This window comes from Mugil cephalus, chromosome 3 (assembly GCF_022458985.1).
Source record: "Mugil cephalus isolate CIBA_MC_2020 chromosome 3, CIBA_Mcephalus_1.1, whole genome shotgun sequence".
NCBI classification, from domain to species: domain Eukaryota; kingdom Metazoa; phylum Chordata; class Actinopteri; order Mugiliformes; family Mugilidae; genus Mugil; species Mugil cephalus.
The window spans coordinates 8,298,225-8,318,726 of NC_061772.1; the positions used below are offsets into that span (position 1 = coordinate 8,298,225).

The 20,502-nt window shown below is 39.2% G+C and overlaps 3 protein-coding genes and 1 long non-coding RNA gene across 5 annotated transcripts; 3 read left to right on the forward strand and 1 right to left on the reverse strand.

Moving 5' to 3' along the window:
* Positions 1–369: 369 nt before the first annotated feature.
* Positions 370–3,558, forward strand: nudt21 (nudix hydrolase 21). The gene is made up of 7 exons (XM_047581741.1): positions 370–657; positions 1,485–1,685; positions 1,768–1,831; positions 1,918–2,007; positions 2,349–2,424; positions 2,538–2,652; positions 3,138–3,558. Exons 1-7 carry the CDS (start codon positions 536–538, stop codon positions 3,157–3,159), a joined length of 690 nt encoding a protein of 229 aa, XP_047437697.1. The 5' UTR covers positions 370–535; the 3' UTR covers positions 3,160–3,558.
* Positions 3,559–4,555: 997 nt separating this feature from the next.
* On the forward strand, positions 4,556–10,230 carry ogfod1 (2-oxoglutarate and iron-dependent oxygenase domain containing 1). 2 transcript variants are annotated; one of them, XM_047581297.1, is made up of 14 exons: positions 4,556–4,675; positions 5,156–5,391; positions 6,025–6,170; positions 6,259–6,305; positions 7,979–8,079; positions 8,192–8,308; positions 8,395–8,486; positions 8,577–8,705; positions 8,994–9,107; positions 9,185–9,264; positions 9,362–9,621; positions 9,696–9,824; positions 9,898–9,956; positions 10,055–10,230. In XM_047581297.1, the coding sequence occupies exons 2-14, from the start codon at positions 5,223–5,225 to the stop codon at positions 10,214–10,216; spliced, it is 1,605 nt and encodes a 534-aa protein (XP_047437253.1). In that variant the 5' UTR covers positions 4,556–4,675; positions 5,156–5,222; the 3' UTR covers positions 10,217–10,230. The 2 variants fall into 2 exon arrangements, with proteins under 2 accessions (XP_047437253.1, XP_047437255.1); XM_047581299.1 differs by lacking the exon at positions 4,556–4,675 and adding an exon at positions 4,761–4,765.
* A 1,095-nt stretch (positions 10,231–11,325) lies between these two features.
* On the forward strand, positions 11,326–20,438 carry tradd (tnfrsf1a-associated via death domain). The gene is made up of 5 exons (XM_047581300.1): positions 11,326–11,433; positions 16,187–16,340; positions 16,442–16,722; positions 17,702–17,849; positions 19,038–20,438. The coding sequence occupies exons 2-5, from the start codon at positions 16,190–16,192 to the stop codon at positions 19,334–19,336; spliced, it is 879 nt and encodes a 292-aa protein (XP_047437256.1). The 5' UTR covers positions 11,326–11,433; positions 16,187–16,189; the 3' UTR covers positions 19,337–20,438.
* Positions 12,519–13,805, reverse strand: LOC125005747. Its single transcript, XR_007112480.1, has 2 exons — positions 13,379–13,805; positions 12,519–13,164 (listed from the first exon to the last, which is right to left on the reverse strand). It is a non-coding gene; the product is annotated as an uncharacterized LOC125005747 (long non-coding RNA).
* Positions 20,439–20,502: the final 64 nt, after the last annotated feature.

Consider the following 20,502-nt stretch of genomic DNA (forward strand, 5'->3'; position numbering starts at 1 on the left):
GGAAACAAACAGTTGAAGCACAGAGAGCTTTGGTTTGTTTTTGTTTACTACACAAAGCCACTAACCAGACTATTGTACTGGTGTCAGTCATAAGATAAGGGATATGATATATAACACAGAAATCAAATGGACACATTTCATCCTTATATAGTTATATGTACACTTAAACAGGGTCTCTATTTTTTCTTATCTCTGGCAAAACAGACAACCATGACATGTTTTTAGTTAGTGAAACATTTACCGCTATGCATTGATCCTGTTTTTTCCTGTGTAGGCCTATAGTTTAAACTGGTTTCCATTACACTGTAGCAGTCTGCTTATAGTTCGTCATCCGGACCGACAGGCGTCGCTGGCGAACATGTCGCCCACAGAAATCGTATTTTACCCGGAAGAAGAGGACCGCGGTTGAACGACGGTAGCGAAGTAGTTGTAGAAGGTTTTTCACGGTTTCTTTTGCCATTCAGATAAACCCAATAAACCAGAAAGCAGCTACCCTCAGAGGTGCACTCGCACGTCTTTGAGCAACACGGTAGAGATGTCGGTCGTGCCTCCCAGTCGCTCGTCCACCGGCTGGCCGCGCGGAGGGGCCGCTCAGTTTGGGAACAAATACATGAGCGGGCCCGCTAAGCCTCTCACTCTGGAGAGGACCATCAACCTGTGAGTCCGTCAGCATCTGGGCGAAACCATGTAGTGGCTTTTACTGCACACATTTTGATAGATATACCCTAATTAGCTACAACAAGATTAAACCATCTAAGTCGCTGGATTTGTTGATTGTTTTTGATTGGTGCAGCTTGGTGCAGGGCTAGCAGTTACTCTTTACAAGGCATGTTTGACACAATACTTGTTTTAATGTTTGTTTTAATGTTGCTAATCTAAATATGAATAGAGCTTGGAAGATATTTCGTACACATTTTGAATAAATACGTCTGCAGTTAATTATTATTTATGTTCATTCAGTTGATTTAACTATTTTTTGTAGCCAGTCATTGTTTAAATTAATTTAAAAAAATATATATTTACATCAGTTAATGATCAGCAATTAATCTGAAATGTTTGTTTCTTAATAAATGTCCCAGTTGAGTTGTTCCATGAAATGTCTGAACACACTGGGAAACTCAAAATCATTGTGCTTGATATTTCTCACTTGGTTGTTTTTTTACTTTTGTAAACCTCAAAATTCAACCACACAAAAAATGGAAAACCAGGGCATTTTCAGGTGTTAGAAACTTTGTTTACTGGAAATTGTATAGCTATATTTAATCTATGATATTTGGTTAATGTACAGAAATAATTGTATAGTAAAGACCCATCAAAAGTAATTTTAAAAATACATTTTGTCTGTTGTAGCCTTAGATCATTTTGCATTTTATTACTATCACTCTGTTGTGTATCACATCTTCACATTTTATAACATAATGCATTAACAACACTGGTCCTCTCTGGTTGTGCTTCATGGGTTTATGTGTATGTTTTTGTTTCAGATACCCTCTGACCAACTACACATTCGGCACCAAGGAGCCTCTGTATGAGAAAGACAGCTCAGTGGCCGCCAGGTTTCAGCGGATGCGGGAAGAGTTTGATAAGATGGGCATGAGGAGGACTGTGGAGGGCGTTCTCATTGTCCACGAACACCGACTACCTCACGTGTTACTTCTGCAGCTGGGCACTACTTTCTTTAAACTGTGAGTCACTTTGTTCTTTGTACTTTGTAAGAACCATTAGAGGTGGTTTTTAGTTTCTGTACTGACTGCTTCTCTGTTGTAGGCCGGGTGGAGAGTTGAGTCCTGGAGAAGATGAGGTGGAGGGTCTGAAACGTCTGATGACTGAGGTAGCTACATCACAACATAGTTGGAGCTTCTCTTAATAAATGCTGATTGTGGTCTTTATATTGTATTATTTTTAATTGGTTGCCAGATCCTCGGACGACAGGATGGGGTGAAGCAAGACTGGGTTATTGACGACTGTATTGGCAACTGGTGGCGCCCCAACTTTGAGCCACCACAGGTTAGTACACATAAAAGACTGGAGCGATGAATAAACCTTTTAAGACAGATTTATTTGGTGTGGATGGCGCTCACATCCACACCTAGAATCACCAGTCAACTCTAACAAACATATCTTTGTACTGAGGGATGAGGGTGGGACACCTGTAGAAAAAAACGTACCAAAAGAAAACTGCACTGTACAAATCGGTTGCAGAACACAGCATTTTGCTAATTGTTGACATATTCTTCACAAATCCCTCCAGTTGGAGACTTGTTAGTTCTTACCTTCTTACAGTCCAGGCATAAGATCTGTGTTTCTGCGTGTTTGTGTGATTTAATATGAATTCTTTTCTCTTGCAGTACCCATATATTCCTGCCCACATCACCAAACCTAAGGAGCATAAGAAGCTGTTTCTGGTTCAGCTGCAGGAAAAAGGTTGGTGTTTAACGTGTTTAGTATAATATTACTTTATTTTGAAGTTTATCATGTCAAAAAACAGTAGGCGGACTTCTTGTTTTGAAATCTGTGATGGATCCTTGTTTCTACAGCGCTGTTTGCCGTTCCCAAGAACTATAAACTGGTGGCCGCACCACTGTTTGAATTATATGACAATGCTCCCGGATATGGACCGATCATCTCCAGTCTACCACAGCTATTGAGCAGGTAAAGTTGAAGTATTTTGCATGTGTTTGGTTATTGTGTAGAACTGAATTATAAACTTTTTTGCTGTTTATTGTCGTCCCCATGAAACGGCTTGTGGAGTACAGTTTGCTTGAGCATGTTAATGTTTTTGTAAAATGAAGAGTTGGGTAGATCTGTAAATTCCTATGCTGCTGGTTAAGGACAGACGTAGGGAGAGCGAGTGAGATGCAAATTTGTTGAGGCATTAGCCACTGGATGCAAAATTATTAAGGAAATTACATACTAAAATAACATTTTATCCAAATAACATCAGTTGGTACAAAACGCAATAAAGAAAATGACGTGGCAGCGGTGGAATGAACCTTTAAAGCAGGAAATGGCACTAGAAAGATTCCTGCAGGAACACTCAAGTACATGGAAATTTAAAAAGTTGAAAATGTCTGCTTTCAAAATGGTTGTTTTATTACACAAACGTGTTTATTAAAAGTAGTGCCTTCTTTTTACAGGTTCAACTTTATCTACAACTAACTTGTGTGAACGAAGTACATCTGGCTGTCTCTGTGAGTGCAGCCCTGTCGGATGTGGGGGGAAAAAAGACTTCCAACCTCTGGCTCAACTTTCACAAACAAAATGCTTGTCATGTCAGGTATATTGACAGAACAGAGGGGTGTTTATACTGTTGTTAGAAGAAAAAGAAAATGTGATGTCTTTTTTTTTTTTTTTTTTTTATCTTGAGAAACTTGCTTGACTTTGTAGTATGCAAGTCTGTATCCCAGTGTGTTGAGTATGATTTTATGTCATTTCAGTGGAGCCGATGTTTGATTAAACAAACTACAACATTGAGTTTCATGTTGTTTTAACCTGTAACAATGACGTATTTTTCTTTTTAATAAACTGTCTTTTCGGTATGTTTTTATAAAATTTAAAGAGCAGGTGAGTGTTATTGATTGAGTGTCAAATTCATACAAATATATTACTCTTTTGCATGGAGGCTGCACTATGAGAGGTACACACTGCCACACACTTTGCAATTCAGCACATTCAAAGTCGTGTAAAAGTGTAAAATAAATACTGGCTACTTCATGATGTCATTTAAAAGCTTTAGTTCAAGTAGGAATAAAGTAAAAGTAAGATCTAAATTTGAGACACATGTCATAGTGCCCAAAGTAAAACAATTGCAATTCATGCTTTAAGGCTTTGTGGAAAATCCTTTGAAATCACTGGCTGCCTGACAACTTCAAGGACAGCTCTGCCTTTAGTGTGTGTTCAGCGCATAGGATACTGAGATCAGATTGGCTCAACTAATCGAGGATGTTACACTTCTTCACCTTTTGACAGCTGTTTGGTTTTGGATTTTTGTTTTGAACTGTTCCAGTAAATGATCAGATGTCGCAAAATGTGCCTGTATTTTTCCAGTATCTATATTTATCTATATTATTTAATTTAATTCTCCAACATTGGTGCAAACATGTCAGTTGAAGAAAGAAATTACATGTTCAGATGCACCACTGCAAAACTGCTTACAGATTATTAATAGAATACCATTCATTGTAAGTAATATGAAAATATACCTTAATGTGTTTTATGTGGTTCATTGAGTACACTAGTGAAAATGAACACACTGTAGTATAACAGTCCTGCACAAAATCTTGGCTTTAAGTGACAGAGTTGTTGATTCAACTTAATTTTGGAAGCTGTGGTTAGTAATATTACGGAAATGTATTTTGTTTTAAGGCCACTTGGTTATATTATTTTGACAACGCCGTTGCAGGCTGAGTTAAATAAACATTTTGTGTAGTAGTGTAGAAAAATGTTTTGGCAAGCGAGTGTATATTCCTACCTAACAGGCATAAAATCCGAATCAAATATACTCTCACTGTGAATTTAGACTTACATTTAGCATACGCAGTGGGTTTCGTTAGTTTTACCAGCGTGTACTTGGGGCGGAAAGAGTCGTTTCTCAATTACGTCATTTTTCCGCGACGCCCTGGCAGCTGAGCTACACGCGCGTGAACGGTGTGTGTTGTGAGCTCTACGGTCTATGGTAATGAAGTCTTCTAAACTGTCTATGGCTGTCAACTCTTTTCTGTGCGGTATATGGTAGTGAACTCTTCTCCTCTGTATACGGTCTATGGTTGCGAACTCTTCCCTATACTGTGTGACGGCCGCACTTCCACCTCTGTGCTTTATCTTTGCCCTGTAAATAGTACTGTGGAATATGAAATATTAAATTTATATTCGTATGCCTGTACATACTGTTTCTGTTTAATATGCCTGCTGTGCTGTGAGCCCTTGCACCGAAATTTAATTTTGATCACAATCTAAATGACAAAGTCTATGTTAGTGAACTCTACTATGTAAGGTCTATTTTTTTCTGAACTATTCTCGATACAGTCTGTGGTTGTGAACTCTTCTATATACAGTCTATGGTTGTAAACTCTTCTATATACAGTCTATGGTTGTGAACTATTCTATATACAGTCTATGGTTGTGAACTCTTCTTTCTTGGTGTTGTGTCTTTAAGTTGTCAACAGTGTTTGAAGGGTCTCCATGAAGTTTACCCATTGTTGAGACAGCGGCTAGTTTGTGTGATGGCATCCAAACGAGCGCAGACGGAAAGCAGCAACACAGACAAGAAGAAGAAGAAGAAGAAGGAGAAGGGATGCGAAGAAACAGCGGAAATTTGTTCGGCTGTTGAGGAGGAGCAGGTGAAGAGAGCCGTGAAGGAGGCATGGAGCAGCAGGACTCAGTACAGCCTGGGTGAGTGACTGTTTAAGATGTGTGTAGAGATATTAGTAACAACTTTTTACAAGTGCATTCACCCATACATTCACAAGATGCTTCTGCAATTATTTATTATGATAAATTAGTATTTAGATTAGACACCTTATGCTTGTGTAGATTAGGATAGGAATTTATTTAAAACTTACTTTACATTTCTATTTAATGCAGCCAGTATTGCATATTTATATAATTATCTTTAATGGTCCCTCTAGGAAATTCCCTCTTTGCATTAATCCAATTAATTTAATATAACAGTGTGAGATCTTTTGTCAGACCTATCCTCAAATGAACAGAGTGGACACAGCCTGTCATTATGATGCTACAGTTCATTATTGAATACATCCACAGATTTTAAAATTAAAACTGTATCAGTATAGAGAGGTAAAAGTAAATCTCTGACAGCAGATGAACAGTAGTCACATTTATTTTTGATGGAAGATCATTCACTGTTTATTAAGTGAAAATAATATTTAGGCTTTTTCTTAATTATCCATTTTAGGTTTTAAAATTGCAGCTTCTCTGTGGTTTGTTTGTTGAGAGTTTGTTGTCCTTTATATTTAAAAAATGACACTGGATCAACTCCCTTTTCTCTGTATATTTGTTGTGCAGGGGATCTAGAGTTGGACTGCCACCCTTTCCCTCACTGCATCATCAAGAACTTCCTCCGCAGCAAATCCTTTGTTGAAAACCTACAGAGAGAGCTGCTGGGACTCAACTTCCATGAGAAGTCAAACGATCTGTACAAATTTAAACAGGTGTTTATTAACCTGATCTTCATGTTGATTTATTCCACCAGCTATGTGTTAATGATTTTTTGTTGTTGTTGTTGTTGTTCTTGTACAGTCAGATGACTTGAAGAAGAGAACGGAGCCACATATCGCAGGTCTGAGGTAACTAACAGCATGTTTTGTATTATACTGCTGCTCTGGAATACAAGTCATTTGAATTGAACTAGTTTATTCTGTGTGATGGCAAATAAGCTGCAAAAACTGCTAAAATTACTCCATTTCAATTCACATTTATTTTTTGTGTGTTGGGACTTGACCCACATGTATTGACTAATTAATCTCTACTGCTCTACCATCTGATTCACTGTTAATCCTTGATACCAGGCATACCAACCTTTTCATGTTTGAAGCGCAGTTTTACATTAATCAATATTTGCCATCTGACAGATTAACCTACCGTTCATTAAATTATGAGCCGCCGCCAGGGTCCTGGTACCGTGCATCCTGAATCACTGACATTATTTACTGAGACACCATCTGTGGAGACATCGCTGCACATGTGATTTTCATACTTGAAAAAAGTCTGTTTGCAGGCCATTCTGATTTTGTTGCTGTTTACCACCCAATCAACAAATAGAAACAGCTTTTAGACCTACTGCAATACTTTTTGCCCAGATTTTATTTTATAAAATGGTGAACCATCAGGCATCAGGAACTGTCAGACTTTTACATTGGATATATATCCTAATTGCTTCTTATATTGTGTGTATCCATGGTGTTCATCATCACTCATTTGATACACCTATTTTCAGAATTTTGCGTTTATTTATTCCTGCTTTACTTAGCTCTTGGGGCTTTGTGTTCGTATGAAAGCTGTAGATAAATAAATTTCACATTAATAACCACTCACCCTGAGGAAACGGTCACAGTTGACAGTTTTTATTTTATTTCAAATCATAGCTCATTTCAGTGTTTGTAATATTTGTCATCACTGGTTTAAATCTTGTTTTTTTATGTGAGCACTGTAAGCATTAAATAATGGCAGCTACTATTTGGAGTTTATTTATCAAGTCCACCAGGTGGAGACAGAGATTACATCAGTCTCCTAATTAGTATGTTTCCTTCATTTAGTGGTGAGGACTCTATCAGCATTGACATTTAGGATGACTATAGGACTGGAGACTAAACCTGAAAGACAATTCTGCTGCACACAATCACCTGTGAGTTCACAATTGCCCTTGTTAAAGCAGAAAGGCGGCCTCCTCTTCAGTATGATTACAGCTCAAGTCGTCGCAGCCTTGTAAATGTTGGAGCTTTCCGACAAATGAGTTGAAACAAGCTGTTACTGAGAGCTACCAGACCTGCCAAGAGGTCCAGTGTTCGAGCCAAGTCCTGGAAGAATGAACATCTCAGTGTATAAATCAAGCCTCTGAAACATATTTATAGCAAAAGATAGCAAAATTATATACAAACATTTCCTTTATTGGGAGGTAATGTGTAGATATTTTTTTTTACTGCAGTCATGACAAGCTGTGTTTATAGTGGAAGAATGGTAACGTGTAATTTCTCTTAAATACTCATTTGTAAATGTGGTGCCACACCTATTGAAAGAAGGCATACAGCCCTGGGGAATTAATACTGTGATTACATACACAATAACAGCCTCCCCTTGTGATCATCTATTATTTATGTCACAACAAAATGTCACGGTGTGCTTTCGGGGTAGCCGAACAGTCTATCTGTGTGGCGAGGGTTGCCAAATTTCTCATTTCATATGACGTTAAAGGTTACTGTCACTGCTCACAGTAAACATGTTTCTGTGTGACCACTTTTAGGACCGCACTCTTTGGGCCTTTCCGCTCCTGGCTCGGGGACGTGTTGGGGGTTGAGCTGGAGTCCACAGTTGACATTTCTTGTGCCAGATATGAACACACAGGTGAGATTAGTCTGAAAACATAAAGGCAGCTGACAGGCTGATATATTTTAGGCCCTCTTGAATGTTATTTGAATTCTCTCCCTTTATATATCACAGCCTGTCTTCTCTCTAGATGTTCTCTTGTGTCATGACGACGAATTGGAGGGGAGACGTGTTGCTTTCATTTTGTATCTTGTGCCACCGTGGCAGAGCAGTGACGGGGGAACCCTCGATCTTTACACAACAGACGGTCGGTATCCCACTTTGTGTATTTATGTGCCTGTGTATTCTTGCACTGTTATGCATCTGAGGTGTGTTGTTCATCTTTGTCATCAGGTAATTTCCAACCACAGAGTATCGTGAAGTCGCTTGTACCGTCTTGGAACACACTCGTCCTCTTTGAAGTTTCTCCAGTCTCTTTTCACCAAGTAAGGAAAAAAAACTCTGGGTTTTAATAGTGTTAAACCAAAGAAGATGCTGCATTTGAAAATCTAGATAATATATTTTTTCTCTTGTAGGTATCAGAAGTTTTATCACAGGACAAATGTCGTCTGTCTCTGAGCGGCTGGTTTCATGGACCTTCCTTGGAACGTCCTCCCCGCCACATAGAGCCACCCGTCCCAAGGAGTCCACACATACCGAGAGATGTGAGTGTTGTCTTTGGTGAAATAGGTCAAAAATGTTTTTTTTTGTTGGAACTACAGAACAAGACCAATATGCAACATGAGCTGGAACCTGACTTTGTCCAAACCTCTTCAGTATATATCATATTCATAGTGTAAAAATGTGTTTTAGTTTCATTGGTGGTCGTAGGTGGTAAGCTAATTGCCTTCCACACATCTTCCCGTCTATGTGTGTTTCCCAGTGTCAGACTATTCCTCTAATGACAGCCTACATTCCTGCTTACTGACTTGCTGTGTCTGTTTTCACTACAGGAGACAGTGCTGCTTGAGTGGATTAATCCAGTGTACTTGGACATTTCCTACCAAGAGCAGATCCAGGAGGAGTTTGAAGAGAGCTCTGAAATTCAGCTCAAAGGTTTTCTCAAGGTAAATTCTTACACATTTTTTTTGGCTGCCTTCCCCATGTCCACCTTTGCTTGTCAACTGATGGCGTTTGTCTTCAGGAAGAAAAGTTCAGGGAGGTGAGTGAAGCTCTTCGACTCACCCAGATTGAGTGGACAAAGCGAGGGCCACCCAATAAGAGGTGGGTGGATCATTTAACTTTGTGTTTTTTATGGTGGGCTGCATGGTGTATTCAAAATCTTTCAATTCATCTCTTCAATCCGTCTGTGTTCTTTCAGGTACTACGACGTGGCTTCTCAGGACACCCTGCCTCAGTGTGTGAGTACATGTTGGGAGCTGCTTCATTCAGAAGCGTTCTTCCTGCTTCTCTCCAACTTCACTGGGTTGCGACTGCACTACCTGTGTCCTGCCGATGACGACGACGACGATGATGATGAGAATAATGAGAAGGAAAAAAAGGAGAAAGAAGATGCTCAGGATGGAAAAGCCACTGGGTCTTCATCCGGCTCAACGTCAGCAAGTGCAAGTAAAGAGAAAGGTGTGTGTCATTGTGAGCTTTTCTCTTCGGTCAGAGCTGTGTTTGTATATTTTGACATTGTGTAAATTCTTTAGAGCTGAGCACACCTGTATGCAGCGGTGAAGTGCGGAGATGGTCTCACGGCGACTATACACTGTTGCATGATGGCGAGGCAGCGAGGGCAGAGTATGCTCTGGACCTTGTTTTGCCCTTTGGCTGTGGAGGTGAGAGCACACACACACAGACAACGTGTTCATCAGTATTGGATTATTACAAGTCTTTTATTGTCTCTCACAGACTGGCAGTCAGAGTTTGGGGGCTACACATGTTACGTTGCTAATGAAGAGGACGAAGAAGTGAGTACTGGTTAATGTGTACAGTGAAGTGTAACAGTACATATAAAGGCAATACTTCAGGGCTTATTCTTATTGCTTTGTTTCCACATTCTTCACAGCTTCTCACTGTGTATCCAGAGGACAATTCCCTTGCCTTGGTCTACAGAGACAAAGAAACCCTCAAATTTGTCAAACACGTCAACCACAGAAGTCCCTCTGAGTCTGCTGGCAGTTCGACGTCCAGGGGGTTTTATGACCTTTCCTTTGTTTACTATGAATAAATATATAAAATATATGCATTTTTGTGAGTTACTTGGCATATCTTGTTTAAAGACACACAGAATCAGAAATTGAACCAACAGTGATTTACAAATGACTTTCAGTACAATCTGAGCCTCAGAAGCTGTCAAACGTTTTAGCTGTCATCAGAAAATTGCCCCGTTTCATGAAATGGCAGGAAAAAATAATACCTGTGGTCTGGTTTTAATTGAAATTTGCCAGCAATTGATGGTTAATATATTTAATGCTCTTAAAGTCTGCTGCGGCCTTTCAGTTATATTAAATAGCTAACTTTTAGTGTGTGCTGATTTCCTGGAATGGGAACTACAGCTGACACAAACCTTCAAGGTTTGACTTAGATGGATTTCTTCCATCCATTTTAATGTCAAATAAGAAATTGTGATTGTTTTTAAATATCTCCTTAAGAAAGACAAGTAATGCATTAACTAATAAATAAAAATGAACATTTAAATAAACGTGTGTATTTCATTTGAGATATTTTGTAACTTAATCAATCCATGGCACTTTTAAACCTGTATGTGTTATTTCTTTAAGTCTGCCCAGAAACCTCTGAAAACAATGGCTCTGCTCATTTCAAGATTGCAAAACTCAATGTATGTAAACTTGAAACAACCTAACCTAAAACAAGTTCGTTTAAACCAAAACATGGCCTATTTGTAATCTTTGAGTGAAAAGTTACCCTAAAGATTATATATTTTTATTTGTTTATTTATTTTTTCAGGAAACACGTATTTTTTTCTGTTGCTAATTGTTAATATTTGTCTAATTTTTGCAGGTATCAAATAGGAATATTGTTATGTGGGCTTTAGAATCGACAGAGTTAAATAACCACATCACTTGGTCACCTGACCAAGAAGTGAATTTATGATTTTTAATTTCTATTTTAGCTATGTTAAAACATGATCAGTTTTTACCCCTCTATACAGTGATGGTTAGCCCTCCATCGTAAGGAACGGTATCATGGAAATATCATAAAGCCATGTAAAGACGCCTTGTCCGACATATAAATGGTTACTTTGGAGAAAAAACACACTTCCTTCCCGTCATGATTTTTCCCTCAGGCGGCTTGTTGGTTTCCACCAATCAGGAGGCGCTTTGATTTCAGCTCAGCCAATGGGAGGCGAGGAAGTTCTCACTGTGTCAGTGGGGCGATCCCTCAGTAGGAAGCGTCTTCGAACAATATAACAAAGTTTGTAAGGTAAGTTGTACCGACTTTAAAAAGTTTTTACCTCACATCGAATTAAAAGCACACCACGTTAGAAACCCCGTGTGCCTGCCCCCGTGTCCTTAAGCTCCTCAGTAAAACTCTTTTGGTCGCATTGTGGTCGAAGTTTTACGGCAGTTGTATCTACTGTACGTGAGGTTCAACAACATGAGCTCTCCCACTAACCACCGACGTACTTTATGGCTTCATCCTGTCAACAGAAACGTGCAGTAATTTAAAACGCACGGTTTCCGACTCCGTTTGGTTTAGACAAACTAGTGCTGCGGGGAAATTCTCGATAAAAGTTCCACTTTGCGGCCGGTGACTAGCTAACTTCACCTGTTGTAGCCGAAACTCACTTTACCTGTACATCTAAGTTGCGTAGCAACCACGTCTTTAGTTTCTCGTATGGAGGTTGTAGCTGTGTTCATTGGAATAAATAGTTGACACTGACCTTAAAGTTACACAAAATTATACTATACTATATTACCGTAAACATCTAACACTACTAGCTAAGGCAGCAGACTAAATGTCAATAGTTCATCTTCCTATATTTATACACTTACTTTGCCAGTTCATAAGGTAACTTACACCAGTGAAAACAAATGCATACTATTTATAAAATTGCTGCAGTAAATCTTAATTTCATAAACTTATAAAATTCAGGTGTTCAGAATTTGTTGTAAATATCTGAGAGCTGTTGATTCAGTTGCGTTTTCATTTTTGATTCTGATATTCGCAGTACTTGGGTTTTGACAATCACGTTTTAGACAAGTCTAACAGCACCACAAACTGCATCCTCCAAAATAATCACACAGCGGAACGACCACCTTCCAACATCAACCGAACTTTACACCCTTCATGAAGCTAAGATTTAATTCAGGACTGTTATAATGGTGTTAGCCCTGTGATGGACAGGCTCCTGCCCCCCACCTTCCAAGAATAAGTGGTGATAAGTTATGGATGGATGATAGAACGCATTTGTTTTACCCAGTTAGGTATTAATAGTGTTGGTGTGTTATTGTAAGTACTTACCAACATTTATTATTAGCATTATTGTGAACAAGAAATACACATTGTCACCCAAAACATTTTATTTGAATAGGAAAGACAATGAGAGTTGAATACTGACAGTATTCGGTGTGTAACAACATCTGACACATTTTGCTGCTAGTCAAACTCCATGTTTTATACATTTTCTGTCCTGCAGCCCTGTTTGAGAAATTAAGCAGCCAAACAGTTCATTAAATGTGACAAATTTAAGAGCTTAGAGGGGATTTTAATCTTACTACTCAAACATTTCCCGTTAATGTCTGCTACTTGGAAATGATTTATTAACATTGACCAGTATATTAATTACACGTTTATAAAACGTTAATGAATGTACATCTCCATATGAAGACAGATAACAACAAGAGTAATCAAGCAATAACTTGATTTTTTTAAGGGAACATCAATTTAAGATTATATTTATATGTAAGCTTCTATACAAGTTGCAAGCGCTACCGTCCCTGCGTAGGATTGTTTATTCATCACAAAAGAATATTTACATGCCCGTGTGTTAGTTTTGTACTTTACGTACGTACATTGTAATTGTTCTCTTGTTCATTTCTGTAAACAGATCATTTTCCAACATATCAGCAGTGAGAAGCAAAGTACACACCATCTTTTCATTAGCTACTGTTGAGGAAAACTCTTTCGTGTTGCCTTCTTTCATCTGCAGCTCTGCAAAGGAAAGACATCAAACTCAATTTAAAACAAAAAACTTAATTAAGACTAAGACAACTTTCAGATTTTGGACTTTTTGCTTTTCAGTTTTCAGTTTTATGTAGCTCAATTAGTTTATCATTTCAGCCGACTAAAATGACATATACCAGTGACATCCTGTTGTATTTCGTGACAGTTGGCTCCTTGTCTTTGTTTCATTGTTGCTGCTTACCTCGTCACGTTGTGATTTGGATCTGATTGGTCAAATCAGGCTGCAGTGCCTAAAATTGCTTCAGTGAAGGTCTTTATGTGGCCAGTACGGACAGGATGATGCATTGCACTGACCACTAACTCTTTCCTTTCTTTTCCTTTTCTTGTGACAATTGCTTTACGAAAGATTTGGTGCCCCTCCCTTACGCTGCTCCACGCCCATATTCCACCTCTACAGTTTTTTTTTCACCTGTTCTGCTTCGTTAGACGTCTTCTCAGGACTGCAGGCTGCATGCACTGTACTGACTTCGCTCAACTGACATCTCTCTTGTTACAGCCGGGCACAACAAGCTTCCGCTGATGTATTAACACATGGAGTATGGCAATCTCCTGTAGTTCCCACACTATCTCAGTCATCCAGCTTAACCTGACTTCCGTGTCAGTGATGTGTCAGCATATCAGATAACTCCAGACGTCCACAGACACACTACGTTATTTAAGTAATGAATCGTTACCATAAACAGTCTCTTAAGTTAAGACAAGTCTGATAGCTGGGAGCATCGTCATGTTTATTGTGTGTATTTGGTACAAACTAATACAAGAAGTGCACAAATTAGAAAACAACATATCTTGTATGTTTTCTTTCACAACAAGGAGATTTACTGTAAACACAAGAATGGAAATGTTGTGTTAATGTTTTCTCACTTTACTTTCCAGGATAGCTGTGTGTAATCACTTGTCTCTAGGAAATGATAGAAATAGGGATGAATAATTAGTAAACATTCAGGTTGCCTCTGTGTTTTATGTCCGGTTCTCGATGGGTCGATTAAAACGACAGTTGGCTATCTTTTCAGAGATTGATAATGAGTGAAGATAAATGATCTTGCTTTTTCAAATGAGGGCTTCCTCTTTCCTCGTTTTCCTCTGTCTGTTTTCTGACATTATTTATTGTCTCTTGGTTTTGGACTCGTGGTCGGACAGAATTAGCTTTAAGATGTTTGAGAACATCAGCTGAGACACTATACACAAAATGATTCATCACAAAATAACTCATACAAATACTCTGCTGAGTTTACATCTGGAGCTATAAAACATTAGGTCAGTTTGCATAATCTCCATTTAGTTTCTAAAAAAAAGTTTTTGAACCATGTTCTTGTGTAAGTCAAATATTTTGGTACAAAAATGCCAGACAAGCTGTCCAGGGAATACTAGAGGTGGCCTTTTGGCAGCAAAAGATAAATTATATGTTTTAAGCTCCTGATGATCACTTAATCCTCATACAGCCAGAGAACTAATCTCACACTATACTGAGTACCGGTAGATAGGATAGCATATAATTACATACTGGCTAAATTGTGGACATTCCTGTAGACCCAGTAGCCAAGCATACTGTGTATTAGTGAAATATGAAATATGAGTATATAATCCAGCTCAGAGGATGCTCTCTCTCGTCTCGCAGAGCGCTGCCGCTCAGGGCGCACGGAGACGCCACCAAGAGAGAGCGCGTGTGTTTCCGCAGTGTTTCATCCAAAGTACAGGAGTCAGGGGCTGGACTGGGGGAGGGGAGGAACCAGATTAAACATGTTTTTATGTAATGAGGGTTTCAAAAAGGAGGCTGGGGTAAAAAAGGATAAGGTGTACTAAGGCCACAACAACAATCAGCCACTAGGACAACAGTGGACTTTTTTTTTTTTTTTGCTGTCATGGTTCCAGACAGTGATATGATTTACTTTCCTCATCAGGTGGTGGATGATTACAAACGTTATCTTCTGATTAAAAGCGAGGTAGGACTCACAGTCAGAAGTTCAGTGATAAAACTAAGGCAATATCAGTTACTGATATATTGTCAGGTGATGAATCTCTTCATGTTTTTTGATGAATAGATCAGTCTCTCAGTGTGTAATATTTTAAAATACTGACAAAGATGTGATCACAGTTTAATTGTGGCATGTCTGGATCAGTATTTGGATATAAATATCAGGGCTGATCAATGTATTTTTGAATTTAATTGAAAGGATCAAGCATGTGGGACATGATTTTTGTATTTAAAATCAAGTGTTCAACAACATGAATAAACATGTCCCCTGTGTGGTAGAAGATATTTTTGTTGTATAGTGTCATATTGCAGCTCTAAGCTGAAATATAATTCACTTCAAGAGCCAATATACCATAGCCAATATATTTTCTTTACTGTTATTAGTATTTTGGTCCTGGCTCATCTGTCAGTTAAAATCCATTGAGTTTAGGACTAAGATAATACAAGATGAGATGAGACAAACCTTATTAATCACTCGGAGAGGAATTTATTTATTTACAAAACATGCAAAAATAAACATTTGCCAGGGTCAGTAAGCCACCTTCTCGTTGCCACTCATGTAATCTTAATAGTGTCAGTACATTGTTAGTCCCATAGAAATCACTGCCAATAGGTCCCTCAAGACTCCATAAACACTAGCTGAATGGCACAATAAAAGTTTGAATATTTGGCCTCCGGGATTTTTCATAATCATAAACATAAATCAGTGTTTAGGAGAAATGGTCTATATGTATTATCCCCTGTAACCACCACTTTCCTACAGTAGCCCAGAACAGACAAACCAAATACTCGCCCTAGATATAGCAAGATTTTACACTTTAATGCTCTTTTTCTTTGCACTATAACTCCAGATATTCTGTCTTTACCAGCTGTCAGTGTTGCCACGTATGTGTTATAAAGCACTGTCCTAGATGCACAAGTGGAGATGAGAGTTTTACAGTAGTTTTAAGCAAACACCTCACTGGTTTCATGTGCTTTAAAGGAATCTTACTGTGAGTCTCACAATCTGTTCAGACAATGGCTGACAAGGCAGTGGATGGAGGGCCGTGGACGGGATGTGCGGTCATGTTCCTGCAGTCGCTCTGTCCTGGCGTGGACCTGCTTTCTCTCTACAAAAACCAACAAGGAAAATTCATTGTTTTCAAAGTCATCAAACTGACACTTATAGGTGAACACTCTTATCTTTTGTGCATGTCTGTACACTAATTAAAAGAGAAGAAATCTTTTTCTAGGATGTCAAATTCATTAACCAGTGTTTTCCGTGGTCAGATTCTGTAGGAGGTCTGGGGGGTTATGAGATCCTAAAGGTGCACGACGCTGATCCCTTCCTGGGGGTGGAGGTGAAATTTGTGGATGTGGCAGCATGTCAGCAGTTCCTGGAGAGCTACTACTCTGGAGCGGTGCGTCAGTCTCTCTCCCAGCACGCCTCCCGTCTCCTTGCTCTGCCCCAAGAGTTCACCGTAGAAACTAAGCTCAAAGCCGGCACACACAACCTGGATCTCTATCTGGATAAGCTGGAGCTTTGCCTGCAGCACATCCACCTTTCACAGGTATGCTCGCTTTCTTTGTCTTTGGTGGTTTTAAATGGAGGAGCAGAATGTCAAATTTTCAAATACTTGCTCCTTGGCTCGACAATCAGAGCGAATGTTTCACATCGTTCTATTTGCCTGGGGATTTATTTTTGATCTGACCAATCGCTGTCAAATCTGGTCCGAGTCATTTTCAGTTTTCGCATTAATCAGAGAAATAAGTGTTTTTCATTCTGGAAACTGACTGTACGATTTATACAGTGGATCTCATGTACGCTGTGTTTCGTGAGCGTAGCTGGTACCTAGCAATATTGGAATACAATGTCCCCGTTCTTTATCCCTCCTATTAAGTCTTTGATTGATCCGTTGTTTCTCTGTCTGGTGAAAGCAGCCTCACTGAACCCAACACTAACGCCATTTAGCTGTTATGCCGCGCTGCGGTCTAAGCTTTAAGTTCTGAACAAGCTGTGTAAAATATGTTTTCGCTCACTACTGGCACGTGTTGCTGTCTGCGCTTGCAGCACTGAACCATCGATTCAAGTCGAAATGAGCGGTGTGTCTGTTTTTAAGGTAAACGGACACTGTGATGGTTCTGTTTGTTGACCCACTCGACATAACTGAGACGTGAATGGCCGTCCACAAGTCTCGATCCAGACCAGTTTTACTGGTTTGATTATCAGCAGCTGAATTTAAGTTTTGTGTCACAAATGTACAGTTTGTTCTGACTGCTAAACCTGATCGTTTATTAGACAGCCACAGATATAGCTCAGACAAATACCAGTCACAAACTATGTGTACATATATCTTTATGTAAAGGGGTGTTTTTAAAGAGACACAAGGGAATGACTTTGGTGAACTTCTCATTGAGTCAAATCTACCATCCTACAGAGGCATTCTAAATATTCAAAGGCTTTTTACTGAGTTATATTGTCCAGTATCATTTTCTGTTCTTAAAGTACATTTTATTCCATTTAAGTTATCCTTGTCTTTGCGTTGTCAGCCCGAGCGCCTGCGCGATGAGGAGATAGATCACCTGGAGCAGCAGCTGCAGACTCAGGCCCTCGGCCCTGCCCCGCCGTCCTGCACCATCACACAGGAAGAGTCTCCTGTTCCCAGCAACTGCTTTAAGTTTCAGAACAGAGTGTATGGTGAGTCAAGAAAGCCGTGTTTATCTCTCAGTCGCGTGTAGTGTTTTTTCACAAATTTTGTTGCAGACTTTTGACTGAAAGAACTAATAGCCAGTGTATGGGAAGAGATTAGTTTCAGTAGATAATGTATCTTAATGGACTTCATAGTGGGTCAGCCTAACTTAAAAAAAATAAATAATAACGAGGTGGTGGCTTATCTATAAGGGACTTATTTGATTGTAAAGCTATGAAACAAAACAGAACTGCCTACACATGAAATAAAAAAATAAAATACATGAGCACGCATTAACCTGTTTTCCTGGGATGAGACAAGGATATGTGATTTAGATTTTTAAACAGCTAAGGACAGACAGAGACTACTAAAAATCTGTCGTTGTTGAAAACACCTACTATGCAAATATTAAAGCTGCACTAATCATTATCTTCATGTTAATCATGAATAAGATTTATATATATAGTGTGGAGAGAGGCACATCGTGGCAGCTGTGACTGCATTTTCTCTCAGCTCCTTAAGCTGATTGCCTTGGTTTTCTGCCCTGCAGTTACTGCCTTCCTCTTCACTTAGTCATCACCTTCTGATCTGGTCTGATCATATCTTTTTTCATCTCATCTAATTTGATATCTTTTCCTGTCTTCTCCAGTTTTATCCCATCTTTTCTTATCTTATTTCTCTTGTCTTGTCATCTCTGCTCAGCTTACACTGTATTTTATCTCATCTCTTCTTGTCTCTGTTCTCTTGTCTCATGTCTCCTCTCGTCCTTTTCGTCTCTTCTCTTCTCTTCTCCTCTCGTCCTTTTCGTCTCTTCTCTTCTCTTCTCTTCTCTTCTCTTCTCTTCTCTTCTCTTCTCTTCTCTTCTCTTCTCTTCTCTTCTCTTCTCTTCTCAGATGTTAGGCTTTTAGTAGATGTTGAAGACCTAAACAAAGCTGAAATTTCAAATTGTTAATGTTGCTCCATACCTTTCTGTGTCCAAGTAGCAACATGCTAACATATAATGATATCACAGTAATATAATCGCTTTGCCCATATGGCCTGAATCTTATTGATATTGCTTTAAAGACATTAAAATAATGAAAAGTTACATACATCTGTTTATAAACACAGTTTATGTAATACAATGTAATCACAATTACTGTAAGTACAGTTTAAACTAATGCCTTTCCTCCATCATTCATCCTTTGGCCCGCCAGAGGACCGGATGCTGACAGCGGCAGATGTTCAGAGCTTTTCTAATGGAGTGGGTCGTCAGTGGAGGCACGTTGGGAGGGCCCTTGGGAAGAGCTGTCGTGCTCTGAAGGGTCCCGCCATAGACAACCTGGCCTACGAGTATGAGAGAGAAGGGCTGTATGAGCAAGCCTATCAGCTGCTCAGCCGCTTCATCCAGGCGGAAGGGAGGGCGGCCAAGCTGAGCCGACTGGTCAAAGCACTGGAGGACTGCAAACTCACCAGCCTGGCTGAAAATATTCTGGACGTGCAGCCACAAGAGTAACTCTGTGTACGGGTCGTGAAAACTGAAGGGGGCAGTTCCTCTCTGCATGAAGAGTGGTGACTTTGTCCTGTCTGCTTTTATACACAGTGTGTTTCTCCTTGATTGTCATCCTCACATTTAAAATCATTCCCAAGTGTGTGTGTGTGTGTGTGCGGGTGTGCATGTGCGTGTGAGGTTGTATGTGCATGTTTCCGATAGTTTGTGTGAACATATGTTAACATCTGTGAGAATCGACTCATATATTAAATTAATCGGTTATTGGTGATTAGTATTGATAATTGGTTTTCATTAGGTGAAATAAACTGTCATCACTGTTAAAAGTATGCTGTAATAAGTTATGTGCACTGTTTAAACTGTTGTCATCTTATACCTCTTGAATGTCTTCTTTATTTCAATTTGCAGATGGAACCTGTCAGGTCTCGTTTCTAATGAGTGTTCAGTTATTGATTTTTTTTTTTTCTACAAAATGAGTGCATACAAATTAAATGACTGTACAAACAAAATAGGCTTCATGTTTGTGCTTGATGCATTAGTATAATTAAAACTGAAAACATCACTTTGTCAAAATTCCCTCAGGTATAATTTGGTGTTAATCCTCCCTCCCTCTCCACTGAATACACGTGCACATGCTCATATGATTGAATGCTGATTACCGATGTTGCCGGTGAATGTGTGTGTATGTGTGTGTGGCTGCTTGAGTCACGTTGTGGGAGCTTCAGGGCAAGAGGCAGCGAGCCTAGATGAGGTGTGTGTGGAGGTTTTATCTTGACTGTCAAAGAGGAGATCCACTGAATGCTGAGCCCATTCAGAGTCCACTGTGAAAGCCCAACCCTCCCCTTTTTACTCCACTTGACCATCCATCCAGATGTGATGTGTGGATTAGAAGCTTTTATCACTCACAAAACACTTATTTCTGCTTTATGGTATGGCCACAACCCCCACATAGACATGCACAGTTTTAATAAACACACATCTCTTTACGTGTGACCAGAGCTGTAACTAATGCCATTAAAAGTGAGGTTATTGCTGCATGTTTCTAACATAAAGAGTATTTTATGTGCACAATATTGCAATCCTAAGAAATAAAATTACATACATGTTTTGTGTGCTACAGTGTGACATTTGAATCAGTATTTAGACCATACTGCAGGGGAATTAAATACATT